Genomic DNA, 14,430 nt, shown 5'->3' on the forward strand with positions numbered 1-14,430 from the left:
AGGAACTTTGAGGTCTTCTCAGTCATTGGTTTCAGTGACTTTGGAGACTGTAGGAACAGTGGCCATTTTGGATTCCCGCACACCTCTCTTGGTGGCAGAAAACCTTGGAGTTCATATTCAAAGTGATGTAACCAATCAGAATTGACTCCTGGTCTGCTAAATCACTTGTTCGAGGCTAGTATTCAATGGCACTTATCCAGGTGGTGCTGCTGAAAATGTCCAGTTAGCACCCAATATGAAACTGGCTATTTTGGGGACGTTTCGGGGGCAGAGTGAGTACTTGGCCGGTTAAATGCTGGTATTCAGCACTTAACTGGCCAAAGTAACTTCATAAATAGGACCAAATAAAAGTTGGTCCTATCTTTATGCGGTTTTCCATAGCCGGTTAAGTGCTGAATATCGCATTTAACTGGCTATGTATTCGCTGGCTCTCGAAACCTGGAAATTTAGTGCTGGAGCCTGGACATGGTGAAGCATTGAATTTCCAGAAATAACCCTGTCAGCAGTCAGCAAAATTCCGATCTCCACCAACTGAATATCGGGCCCATTGTACCTGCACTTCAGCTGGCTCGGAATGTATCAGTAATGACTTCTTTTCCTTCTGTTTCTGCCTCCTCAAGCTCTCTTTCAAATTCTCAGGCCCCCTATTCTCCCAAGTTTGTTCTTCTCTATCAGGCTTATCTGTTGAAAGAGCTCAGTTTCCTGATGTTTCTTACGATTCTCCACAGCAACTTCAGTCTAATTTAACTGCTATGAAAGGTTAGATATTCTTCTAGAATTGGATACTGAGTCTGTTCTTTCAGCTCCAAGGTCTGAAGATGCTCTCTCTACAGTATCTGCTCACTCTGTTTTTCTAGGTTCCTTAGAGGAAGGAGAGAGCTTCCTGCAGATGAAGCTGATGATCTTATTGCGGTTAGGATGTTTTATAAAGAGGAACTATTGTCTTTTATTACTAAAGTCTTGGAAGTTCTCATTTTCTGAGGACAAACAAGCCGTTGTATTCTCACAGCTGAATGACATCATCTGACGGAGCCCAGTGTTGACGCTAACTAGCGAGATTAACTTAGAACTTTCTAGCAGCGTCCCACCACTCATGCGCTGGTGCCTTCCCGCCCAACGTGCAAGCATGGGTTCCTCAGTCTTCATTTTTCCATGGAGCAGGGAGGATGCATCACTGTGTTCTCCTCTCAGTGCATATTTTCTCTCTTGTTCGCAGTGCCTTCCCATGTGGATATTTTTACCCTTTTTTGAGTATTTTTCATTTTTTCTTCATTTGTTTCCCTTTAATTTTAATATTTTTTTCAACTCTTAAGATTTCATTTCCTTTTTGCGAATTGCTAGGACTGTTTAGGCTGGAGCACTGACCTCAGTTTGAACGCTGGCTCTTTTGTCTATTAACAACTGAGGAGTTTAATTTGGCTGCAATTCTTTTCTCGATCTCCCAGTAGACCCCCGGTGGCTTCAAAAGGTGTGCCCAATATAATCGGGTGATTTCCATGACAGACCACACTCTTGATCCATCAGGTGCCTTGGGCCTATTCATGAGTCTAACTCTTGTTCGTTCTGTTTGAAAATGCAATTGAGGACAGAGGTAGCATCAATGTTGGCACTGAAAGCATCAACCTTGATGGCTGCCAAGACTTCGGCCTCCACTGAGAGTTCACCGGTATTGAGAAGGTCTCCACCTCTCTCTACATTGGGCACAGAGTAGGCCCCAGAACTGGTCGACATTGAACCCAACACTGAGGGCATGTAGGGTTTGATGTTGTCCTCTTCGGCATCAAAGGACTGTGATGCAGAGCATCTGGGGAGGCCCAAGAAGCATAGGCATTGGGCCTCTTTGACACACAGTGTTGAGGAGCATCAGGGCATCAGCACCACTGATACCTGAAAAGCGCCAGCAACGGGAGGAGTGCTGTCCCTCTTTAGAAGAGGTGTTGGTGCACAAATTTCCAAGCAGCCAGGCCCCACTACCAGTTCAACACTGACACCGTCTCAAGCTGACTCTTTTGTGGCTTGCTCGCCTACTTTCGATGAGTGGTTCTAAGCTATGTTTGGGGAGGAGCTGGCACAGATGCTGCAGCTGCAAACTGCTCAGGCATTGAGGACGCTTGCGCCAGCTGCAGATCAGCCACAGATTCTTCTTGAGGCTCCATCCATGCCTGTGCAGACATCCTTGACTCTGGCACCTCAAAGGGTGTTGACATAAACACATACAGTACTGCTCCCGACATCTGGGGAGGAAGCGTCCCCAGAATCCGAGGGTAGGGCTGTACCTTGGAGCTCTTCGAGGTTTGGCATGGTTCCTCTGAGCCGAGGCAGGAACAGACTCACTCAGCCCGGCCTGATTATGGTGAAGAGTCTGAATGGGACCGTTCATGGGACATGGAAGAGGACCCTCGTTACTTCTTGGAGGAGGAGTCTTATGTGATACCTTCTGATCCTTCCCCACCTCGAGAGGCATAATTCTCCACCTGAGGGTCTATCTTTCACTGGTTTTGTTAGGGAGATGGCTTCTGCCATCCCATTTAAGTTAGAGACTGAGGAGGAACCCAGGGCAGAAGTGTTAACTGTTGTAGACTATGAATCTCCTTCTAAGGAAGGGGTCACAGTAGCATTGCACTCTATCCTTAAAGGATGCACTGACGAAAAACTAGGAAACTTCCCTCTTACTGCAGGTCATACCTAAGAAGGCGCAGTATTGTATCCAGAAGGCTCCCGGATTCAAGAGAGCTCAACTGCAATACCACTAGTGGTTGAATCCACCTCAAATGATCTAGGAGCTCCAGGGCTCATGCCTTGGCACACCCCAGTTGAGAGGCTTGGACACTAGACAGTTCTTGATGCTCATTGCCAACATCCAGTCCTACCACCTCTATACAAGCCTTTTCTTGCAGTCTTTGGTCTGCAGTACATTAATTCTTGCGGATTCTTTCATACAAGAGCTGGCTGCAGAGCTTCGCCAGTTGGCCAGTAAGCAGCTGGAGTGTAGAAAGTATCAGGCTAAGGGCATGTATGATTCTTTTGACATAGTGTCCATACTCTCCGCCATGGATGTGGGGATGCGCAGACTCTCATGGCTGTGTGTCTCTGACCTAGAACCAACTGTTCAGGAGAAATTGGTGGATGTCCCGGGGAGAAGGGGGGAATGCTGGGTACGAACTGTCCCGATGGCAACTCGTCAGATACCAAAATACTAGGACTATGGGGCATGTGATGAAGCTACAAAGTAGTAAATTTAATATGAATCAGAGAAAATGTTTCTTCACTCAACGTGTAATTAAACTCTGGAATTCATTGCCAGAGAATGTGGTAAATGTGGTTAGCTTAGTGGGGTTTAAAAAAGGTCTGGATGGCTTCCTAAAAGGAAAAGTCCATTGACCATTATTAAATAGACTCGGGGAAAATCCACCTCTTATTTCTCTTATGTGTCCCGCATAGGTTAGAAGAGCATGATGGTGAAACACCCCAGGTACATGGGATCAGATGGCATGAAGAAGTGAGTAAGGGTGGTAAGATTAAAAGAGATCTGTTTCAATAGACCATGGCGTAGACTTCTCCAAACCCTGTACCGAAGCCTGAAGATGCCATAAGAGGCATGCCTGGCTGTATCTCCGAATATCAGGGATCCCCAGTCCACCACTAGCCCGGTTACCTAACATAAGGTCTAGTTTTAGCTTTGACTTCCTCCCCTTCCAGCAGAATTTCTCCAAGGCCCGATACAGGATCCAATGATCCTGTTTTGTTACCTGGAGGAGGAGTTGACGAAGGACTTATAGCCACCTGGGAAAGGCAATCATTCGGAAAAGATTGATGTGGCCATACAATGATACAGTACAATGATACAGGCAAGCTAGACCAGACTGCCAGTTGTTGAGATGTACTACTCAAAAGAGTGGGAATATTAGAAGCATAAATGTCTCTCGGTTTAGATGATAAGATTTTCAAATATCGAAAGCCTGCAGCCACCCCTTTTTAAAGGAAAAACCCCCACCCATCCATTTCGAAAGGACTGAGCAGTAACAGCTCCCTCAGATTTATACATATTAAACTTAAACCCTGAGAATGCTCCAAATTCTGTAAAGCTCTCTAAAAGTACTGGTAAAGATTCTTGAGGTTTAGCAATATAAAGCAGAATGTCATCTGCAAAGACAGATCTTAAATTCGGATTGCCCAATCCGGGATACCCCGAATTTTGGGATTGGCCTGAATCTCCTAGATGAGAGGATCCAACATCGAAGCAAAAAGTAATGGAGAAAGCAGACAGCCCTTCAATGTTCAGTGAAATATTGGGAATGGAGGTGACATGATATTGTTCACTGACACCAGGGCAGAAGGGGGAGCTATATAAAGCCTGAATAGCATCTGCAAAAAAAAACCCCTCCACGCCAGTTAACTCTGTCAAATGCCTTCTCGACATCGAAGATGATAAGCAAGGTTGGGGTATGAGATGTCCAGGCCACCTCCAAAGAAGCTATGATGCTTGCAATATTTTCACCACGTGGCGGTCCCGAATAAACCCCACCTGGTGTGCTGCTATAAGAATAAGAAGAACCCTAGCTAGCCGAGTGGATAAGAGGGTAGCAAGAAGCTTAGTCTAATAATTGATCAAAGATATGGGCCAATAGTATCCCGGAAGGGTGGGATCCTTCCTTGGTGTAGGAAAAACTGTTAACCTTGCGGTTTCTAACAAATGTGGAAGACATTTAGTTTGAACATGGCTATAAGGGGTTGGGTGATGTCTGGTTGAAGTAATTTGTAAAACTCTTCCCTATAACCCAGAACTTTATAAAGAGGGCTGTTCTGAATAGCCCATTTCACCACCTCCCCCTCAATGGTCCAGTTCACTTTAGTGGCTTGGGCCAATGAAAGTTTAGGTAAAGTCAAACTCTAAATATATAGCAGAATCTAAGCCCTCAGAGTCATGAGTAGTGTATGGCTGCTGATGGTACGCTTTAAAAATACAATTAATCCCTTTATCACTATGAACTTTTATCAGTATGAACTCAGTTTCCAGTAGTGTTTTTAATAGTCAAGATCTTAGGATAAGAGACCCTTGGGTTAGCTAACCTAGCCAACAATTCGCCCGCGGTATGGCCATGCTTGTAAAGCTGATATCAGTAGTAAGTCAATGACTTTGTACATAACACGACTTCAACATAACACGAGCAAATTTACCACCATCAACACACCAAAATTAAACTTACCAATTTCGGATACCTTGAAAATCCTTGGAGTTACCATCGATTGGCACCTAACACTTGAGAATCATGCGAAAAACACAACCAAAAAGATGTTCCACTCAATGTGGAAATTAAAAAGAGTAAGACCATTCTTCCCGAGGACTGTCTTCCGTAATCTAGTACAATCATTAGTACTAAGTCATCTAGATTACTGCAACTCACTCTACGCTGGCTGCAAAGAACAAATACTTTAAAAAACTCCAAACAGCCCAGAACACGGCAGCCAGACTCATATTTGGGAAATCAAAATACGAGAGTGCAAAACCCCTACGAGAGAAGCTACACTGGCTCCCATTCAAAGAACGCATCACGTTCAAAGTATGTACCCTAGTACATAAAATCATCCATGGCGATGCCCCAACCTATATGTCAGACCTGATAGACCTACCATCCAGGAATGCTAAAACATCTTCTCGCACATTCCTTAATCTTCATTTCCCCAACTGTAAAGGTCTAAAGTACAAATTAATGCACGCATCAACCTTTTCTTATATGAGCGTGCAATTCTGGAATGCATTGCCACGTAACCTGAAAGCGACCTACGAATTGACCAACTTCCGTAAAGTACTAAAGACCCATCTCTTTGACAAGATATACCACAAAGACCAAAGCATGTGAAACTCTCACATATATCCAGAAATGTAAATTAGTGCCTTCTGTTTTATCATCATCATGTATTCCATTACCATGTAACCCAAAATCCTTCTGTAACACCAAATGTCTACTCTCTTCTCATTTCCAATATCCATGATGTATTGTAAGCCACATTGAGCCTGCAAAGAGGTGGGAAAATGTGGGATACAAATGCAATAAATAAATAAGTTCATTCAATGCGGTTTGGGTGGCCAAAAGTTGTGTTAGTAAGGAAGCAGTAGGAGTAGCACCACAACAATAAGCTGGCGTTCTAAAGTGTAAGATGGCCTGATCCGTTTGTTTCTTTTTTGAGCTGCTATATGAGTAGTAAATTTAAAAAGAACATAGGAACATAAGAGTAGCCATCCTGGGTCAGGCCAGTGGTCCATCTAGCCCAGTAACCTGTTTTCCAAAAAGTGGCCAAGCTAGGTCACAAGTACGTAGCAGAAACCCAATAAGCAGCAGCATTCAATGCTACCAATCCTGGGGCGAGCAGTTGCTTCCCTATGTCTGTCTCAAAGGCAGACTATGGACTTTTCCTCCAGGAATTTGCCCAAACCTTTTTTAAACCCAGATATGCTAACCACTGTTACCACTCCTCCAGCAAAGTGTTCCAGAGCTTGACTATTTTTTGAGTGAAAAAATATTTCCTCATTTGTTTTAAAAGTATTTCCATGTAACTTCCTCGAGTCTCAGTGCCAGGAGGACTACTTCCCCTCCATACCGATGTGTGGGTGCCGATGCATGGGTCTCCACACAGCCAGGACCAGGCACCCGCTTCAACCTCGCAGATTCAGCAGCCAGATTCTACACCAGCACCCCAGCCTTTCCTGATGTCAGTCCTTGATGACCACCTCAGGGCCTTGCTCCCTGAGCTTTTGGCAGGGTCCTTGCAGAGTGGATCAGCGTCTGGGGTGCTTGTGCCAGCCTTGCCTCTTGCTACAGGCCTGCATGGCCACCAGCCTGCGGTGAGGTCTTCGATATCTCTTGTGGTCTCGGCATCGACTACTATTATTACTACTTATTTCTATAGAGCTACTAGACATACACAGCGCTGTACACTTGAACATGAAGAGACAGTCCCTGCTCGACAGAGCTTACAATCTAATTAGGACAGACAATCAGGACAAATAAGAGATAAAGGAGTTACTAAGGTGGGGATGATAAACTAAGGGTACTGAACAAGTGAGTAAGGGTTAGGAGTTAAAAGCAGCATCAAAAAGGTGGGCTTTTATCATAGGTTTGAAGACGGCCAGGGATGGAGCTTGACGTACTGGCTCAGGAAGTCTATTCCAGTCATATGGTGCAGCAAGATTAAAGGAACGAAGTCTGGAGTTAGCAGTGGAGGAGAAGGGTGCAGATAAGAGAGATTTACCCAGTGAGTAGAGTTCTCGGGGAGGAGTGTGTGGAGAGGTACTGAGGAGCTGCATAGTGAATGCACTTATAAGTCAATAAGAGTTGTTTGAACTGTATGCGGAAACGGATAGGGAGCCAGTGAAGTGACAGCCACCCGTGTTGGCACACCCTCAACATTGGTGGAGGAAGCTTCACCAGAGTCAAGGCCGGAGCCAACACCTTTATGCCCTTCTCGATGTCATGGTACCTCTACATTGAGGCGGGCTCGGTCTCAGCCCTCCCACAAAGAAATCTTGGCTGACACCAATGAGCTCTTGGGACTCAGAATAATATCCACGGTACTTCTCGGAGGAGGAGTCCAATAGCATCCCATCTGATCCCTCCCCTTTACAGGAAAGGAAGACGTCTCCACTTGAGAGCCTTTCCTTCCCCTTTTTTGTAAAGGAGATGGCGGCTGCCATCCCAGTTTCTTTGGAAGTGGAGGACAAACCCACGTCTAAGATGTTTGAGGTCCTGGATTACGACTCTCCTTCTAGAGAGGATGTGATGGTTCTGCTTCACAAGATCTTACGGGACGTTCAGGTGAAGAACTGGGAATCCCCTCTGTTGGTCCCTCTTCTTCCCAAGAAGATTGACACCATGTACCGGGTTTAGTCTTCCCCTGGGGTTTGATAGGCCCCAGTTGCCTCATCATTCCTTGGCGGTGGAATCTGTGCTAAAAAGGGCCAGGAGTTCTAGGGACTATGCTTTTGTGTCCCCTGGCAGAGAAGCTAGAACCAGTCGACTGTCTTGCCTGCATTCTTCCCCTGACCTCATGCCCATCCTAGCAAAAGCGCGCTGCACACCTTGGACTTCAAGCGAGCATTGGCCTTTTACTTGGAGCAGACTACACCCTATAGAAAGTCCACCCAATTTTTTATTTCTTTTGATTCTAATAAAGTAGGGGTTGCAATCAGGAAACGCACCATTTCCAGTTGGCTGGCAGATTGCATTTCTTTCACTTAAGTCCAGGTTAGACTGACCCTTGAGGGTCATGTCAGGGCTCACAATGTCAGAGCCGTAGCTGTTTCGGAAGGCCACTTGAGGTCAGCCTCCGTTGAAGAAATTTGCAAGGCTGCAGCATGGTCTTCGGTCCACACATTCACATTACTGCCTTGAGCAGGATACTCGATGTGACAGTTTCAGCAGACACTGCTAAAGAATTTGTTTGGGGTCTAGAGTCCAATTCCACCCTTTTAAGCCCATTTTGTTCTGTTCCAGGCTGCACTTTCACCCAGTTGTATATAGTTTCAGGTTAATTACCTTTTTGCTCTCACCATTGTGAGGTCCAATTGACCACTGGTGGTTGTTTGTGATGAGCCTGGTAGCTAGGGATTCCCATCTGTGAGAATTATAGGCCTACTTTATTCTCCGAGGATAGCAGTCCGTATATTCTCACATACCCTCCCACCTCCCCATAAGAACATAAGAATAGCCATACTGGGTCAGACCAATGGTCCATCTAGCCCAGTATCCTGCTTCCAGCAGTGGCCAATCCAGGCCAGAAACCCAATTAGTAGCATCATTTCATGCTAACAATCCCAGGGCAAGCAGTGGCTTCCCCCATGTCCATCTCATCTCCCCTTGGAGTTGTCTCTTTTTTTATTATGCTTTATATTGTGCTGCTGGTCCCGTGCTCTCATGGTGGGCGGGAAGAGACTGGAGCACATCTCGTGCTCAGAAACCTTTTTTTTTTTTTTATAAAGCTCGTTACAAGTTCTGGACTAGCATTGTGGACCCATGTTACCATCTGTGAGAATATAATGCCCACTGTCTTCGGAGAATACCTGCTACAGGTAAGTACCTTCACTTTTCTTCAGGATGATGCCAATTTACCACTAACCACTGTCACCTTCCACTCAACCAGTTCCTAGCCCAGTCAGTCGCTTTAGGGCACATACTGAGGGCACTCAGTTTATTTATAAGTCATCTATGTGGAACCATGTTAAAGGCTTTGCTAAAAATCTAATTACACTACATCTAGTGCTCTCTGGTGAGCCAGTTCTCTGGTCACCCAGTCAAGGAAATTAATCAGATTTGTCTGACAAGACCTGCTTCTAGTGAAACTGTGCTGCCTCAGATCTGCAATCCATTGGGCTCCACAAACCTTACTATTCTCTGTCCATTAATTTGCTTACTACAGAGGTCAGATTAACTGACCTGTAGTTACCATCTGCCTCCTTACTTACCCTTGGACTTTGCATATGCAATTTATGAGGCAAAAATATACTGTAAAATAGCACAAGAAGATTTGAAAATCAAATTTACACACATTTCCCTAACCTGCTTGCTCTTGCCCCTAGAAATTCCCTGTCTGAAAAGAGTGTGCTATGTGGAAAATGCTGTGTATATTGTTTGGTGGGAGGCAGTTTTCCTGGGTAAAGGACTCTGAAAATAATCACAGAGAGGCAATGTGTGGTCTTTGGGAAGCAAGGGCCCTACCCTGACTGGAATCAGCCTTACTGTATCCCCTACATGATAAGAAAACCTGCAAACCATGCAGTGTTAAATCCAGAGGCCTTCTGCAAGGCAGACTTTGCAACTGCAGCACTATAAAACCAAGGAGCCGGTCTGAATACTTAGTCCAGCTGATTAGTGCCAGATCCTAGCTTGCACACACCTTTTGAGCTAACCAGGCTGCATATGTATGAAGGATTCACCACAGTTTGTCCCTTGCACATTGTAAATTATAAGTTATGAATCTGTTGATTATTGTATATTTTGTTTTATATTACTATTTGATGTATCAGATTGTGAATGTTGAGGTGTAATCCGCCTAGAATCCCAAAGAGAGTGTGGAATAGAAAATTTTAAAATAAATTAAAAATTAAAACTCCCTTGTACAAAGATCCTTTAAGAAGCTATTGATATTCAGGTTTTCATCTGAGGACAATCTGGTAACATTTTATTGAGGTTTCAGAGGGTTCTCCTGTCAGTATGTGGGAATGGTGTTAGCTTACTTTCTTTTGATGATGGAGGAGTTTGACTTTTATGTTTGCAAGATATGGATCATCAGTTTGTATGTAAAGGTGTGATACACATATTAGCAGGACAGTATCTTGTATAGTCTCTGGTTGTTGGGGTCTTCTGGCCTTCATTTGTATGAGTGGTAATTTCCATGTTACCTCATTTTTAAAATGGATTACTGGTCTTTGTCATTTTGAAGCCTGGCTGCAGCAATAGCACATAAGAGGAGGGAAGCATTCTTTCATGAGATGTAGTACCTGAAAGTTGTTGTTTTCTATAAGCAGCAGGTGTGTTCATTTTTTGACAGACTGAGAAATGCTTCTGAAGAGAGATTAAATGTCTTTTCTAACCCATACTCAACATCTGCCCAAACCGTTTCTGACTGGCTGGCACTTTTATGCCAACAGAACATCCTAAATTGTAGTGGCCTAGTGGTTAGGGTGGTGGACTTTGGTCCTGGGGAACTGAGGAACTGAGTTTGATTCCAGGCACAGGCAGCTCCTTGTGACTCTGGGCAAGTCACTTAACCCTCCATTGCCTGCCGCATTGAGCCTGCCATGAGTGGGAAAGCGCGGGGTACAAATGTAACAAAAAAAACCAAAACTTGATTGACTCTAGCTGGATGTTGGAAATTGGAGTATGCCCCATCTTTGGTGAAATGGATGAACAAACTGTGGTACATATGTGAGATGGAGAGGCTTACAGCTAAATATAGGCACTCTTTGCTTAAATGAGAAAAGACCTGGCTATCCTTTTTATCTAAAAATTGGTAATATATATCTGCTTGTGTCTTGCAAGTTTCCTGAGACTTAACACAGTTTAGGTTGACCTGCTGTAGAGGGTAGGAGGGTGGGGCTTTTGGTTAAAACTTAAGAGAGATGTTGCTAATTCTTGCTGTGCTAGCCTGTTTGCTAACTTTCCTAGGTAAGGCATGGAATATTAGCGTTTTCTGTGTATGATTTGTCTGTTTACACTATTATTTATATTTTTAAGAGTGGTTTTACTGTTGACATTGTTTCATGGTATTTGTTTAATAAAGAGTTCAAATAAATAAAAGAACACCCCTAGCTAGATACTAGCCTCTCTGTTGGATCTATTCCACAATCTTTGGTCTGGTTCTTTCAACATTCTCTTTTGTCCTGATGTGTGTTTCTTGTATTGTCAAATATTTACTTAGAATATAAAAGGTATCACTATTATAGGCATGTGCAAACTATTTGTGCTGTATTCATGCTTTATATTTATTAGTGTATTGCCTGCATGGGGTTTTAATCAGCTGTGCTGTCTGTATTCGTGTTTTATATGTGTCAGTATTATGCCTGCATGGAGCTTCAAAGGGCCTTTTCAGGTGTCTCTGCTTAGTCTTGCCTTGTGTATAAGTGTGATGCGTGCATGGGGTGCTGGTCAAGATCCACTCTTCAGCTGTTTGTGTTGTATTCATGCTTAGCGTATGTCAGTGTGACGCCTGCATTTGGGTGGAGAGTTTTCTGATAATGATCAGCACAGCTACATCCCTCTTGATTTGCATAGAATCCTAATAGGTAGACATGGATTCCAAGCCTTTTTCTAAAACTTTGACAAAAAGATACAGTGAGGTCTTGTAATGATCTCGTATTTGACTTGTTAATTAAATAATGAAACTTTTGGGTGACTAGTCCTACTGTTTTAAACCCCATACCTTCTCTGTCTCAATCCTTAATGTCTGTGGTAATGACACTATTCTGTCCTTCCTAGATTAAATGAGAGCAGGCTTTGCACTTTCCTTCTCTCTGACTTCCTCTGCTCTCTTGCTCACTGTGCATGCATGCATGTGACCTTTTACAGTTTTTATATCTCTCTCATTCTTTTTTTTCTGTCTTTCAGATAGTAGCAAACAAAAGCATACCTCGAAACCTTCTGAACGAGGTAGTCCAGCCTTTCTGCTTTTCCTTTTATTTCTGCCTCCTTCTCCTTTACCCTTGTCCCAATGTGTTTTAAGAATCTATAGTCTTGGGAGTGGTTCAGAGATTACACTGATTTCACTGAAGAAACTGTCTCTCATTCATTATGTTTGCTTGAAAGGTGTATGGGATCATGGCCTTTTCAGTTGGGTGGAGGGGAGGGCCGGACAAATGAACTGTTTCACTGCACTAAGGCAGAGGGAGGTCAGGGAGCTTTTGCTGGTAAACAGGGTTTCTTTGTTGGGGGTAGGGAAGACTTTAATAGAATTCTTGGGTCATTCTTAAGGTAACTGGTGCCATGCCTAGATCCTCCTTTGATGTAAGAAGTATTATCGGTCCTTATGGCTGATAGCTGGTATAAACTGGTAGAGATCTTCACCATATAGTAACATAGTAAATGACGGCAGAAAAAGACCTGCACTGTCCATCCAGTCTGCCCAACAAGATAAACTCATATGTGCTACTTTTTGTGTATACCTTACCTTGATTTGTACCTGTCCTTTTCAGGGCACAGACCGTGTAAGTCTGCCCAGCACTGTCCCCGCCTCCCACCACCGGCTCTGGCACAGACCGTATAAGTCTGCCCAGCACTATCCCCGCCTCCCGCCACCAGCTCTGCCACCCAATTTCAGCTAAGCTCCTTAGGATCCATTCTGATCCATATGGTCAGACTGTGTGCTCTGAGAAGCTAATTGTTGGGAGTAGCCTTTAGTATTTGTAGGTAAGGATTTGGGGGGGGGGGGGGGAGAACTCTAGGTATAAGAAGAAGCGTGTGAAGTATGCTTGGGAGAAGGAACTTTGGAGACTGGTTAATATTTTACAGCAGGGGTTAGATGTATAACTTTAAATACCCAAATATCAGAGCCCTGTCCTCAACAGATTGGATGTCTCTTAGGGCACCTGGCATATTTTGATGCACCTCTGGAAGCAGTCAGTCACTTTTAAGCCTGTTCTTAGCTACAGCAGAGTGCCTCACTAGGTAGCTAGGTTTACAGCCAAACATGTTTCTAAATCTTTCCAGCGAAAATCTGGCAACTGAGATTCAGGTCTCCTATTTCTGCAGCTAGTTCTTAGCATTGAAAACCTCTGTTATCTACCAGACCAGTCCAGACAAATGGGTTTTGCCCTCCTACCAGCAGATGGAGACAGAATGAAATTTTGTGAGCCCTGTTCTCTTTTGGGCACTGTGCAGTCAGCTGCTCCTCTGGTTTTGTCTGTCTGTAGCAGATGTTCATCCTTTGCTGCTGAAGTGGACAATTCCCAGGATATACCACTGGGCCCAGTTGGAACTGATCACTGAGTTTTGGTACTGATGAATGGGTTGGGATGAGGGGTATGAACTCTTTTTCTTAGCATCTAGGGTCCCTCTCCTAGCATACCCATTTTTATTAGTCCCCGCCCCCCCCCCCTTCTCTTCTCCCCCTTTCCTTGCTTAGCCTCTGAGGTAATTTGAAAAAGATAAAAAGAAAAAGGATAGCAGTGTAATGAATAGGGATTTGGGAGGGGAGACTTTGAGAGCAAGTGGCAGGTCAGGTTAGGACTGTGCTCACATTGGGGTGGTCTGTTGAGCTGAGAGGCATAGTGTGACAGACAGTGGTGGAGGTGAGTGTAGGAGGGAGCTTCTTCTGGGGGCTGAAGGTGAGGCAGCTGTGCTTGCTGGGAAGTGTTCTCAGTGTGTGTAGTGGCAGACATTCAGAGTGGCACACAGTTGATGTAGCCTTCTAGGAGCATTCAAAGTACTTCTTCTACTATAGCAGCCGTTGAAACAGCTCCAGTTGGTGTGACTCTTGCACAAACTCTGGCAGTGCTTTGAATAGTTCTGGCTGCAAGAGAGTGGTTTTGGATCCACATTTGCTGACAAGTTTTGGGTGATCCAAATGGCTGTGGGTTTCCCACTCAGGGAGTTGCAGGTGAGCATGGCAGCCATTTTGAGCCCAATTTCTCAGGAGGCGCTCCCCCAATCTCCCCCTTCCACTCCAGGGTGGGCCTCAGAGGTGATTACTTGGCCAGTATTTGCAGGTTCAGGGCCCTGGGGGGATTTGTTTTCTGCTGCATTCGTGTTTTTGTTGCACAGTGCTTTCTTGTTGTGCCAATCAGGGGTCTTTAGTTGGTATGGACCTGGGGTTCTTTTCTCTGACCCTGTGGAATCAGGCCCTTCAAAAAGGGCATATTTTGGTAGTCAGAATGTCTGGGAAGCATGATTGGTGGTCTTCATGGGCTCAAGCCACTGGTGTTCTTTCACCCTGGTCCTT

General features: G+C 44.5%; 1 protein-coding gene across 4 annotated transcripts in view; it reads left to right on the forward strand.

Moving 5' to 3' along the window:
- The window catches only part of DPF2 (double PHD fingers 2), a 183,906-nt gene that overhangs the window by 85,683 nt on the left and 83,793 nt on the right, over positions 1–14,430 (forward strand). For 2 of the 4 annotated variants that reach the window (XM_030217954.1, XM_030217956.1), the window contains exon 7: positions 12,102–12,143. The exons of the other annotated variants lie outside the window; for them this stretch is intronic. In XM_030217954.1, the coding sequence (XP_030073814.1) occupies positions 12,102–12,143 (42 nt within the window). The remainder of the gene's footprint in view (positions 1–12,101; positions 12,144–14,430) is intronic. 4 annotated transcript variants of the gene reach the window in all.

The sequence above is a fragment of the Microcaecilia unicolor genome, chromosome 11 (assembly GCF_901765095.1).
Source record: "Microcaecilia unicolor chromosome 11, aMicUni1.1, whole genome shotgun sequence".
NCBI classification, from domain to species: domain Eukaryota; kingdom Metazoa; phylum Chordata; class Amphibia; order Gymnophiona; family Siphonopidae; genus Microcaecilia; species Microcaecilia unicolor.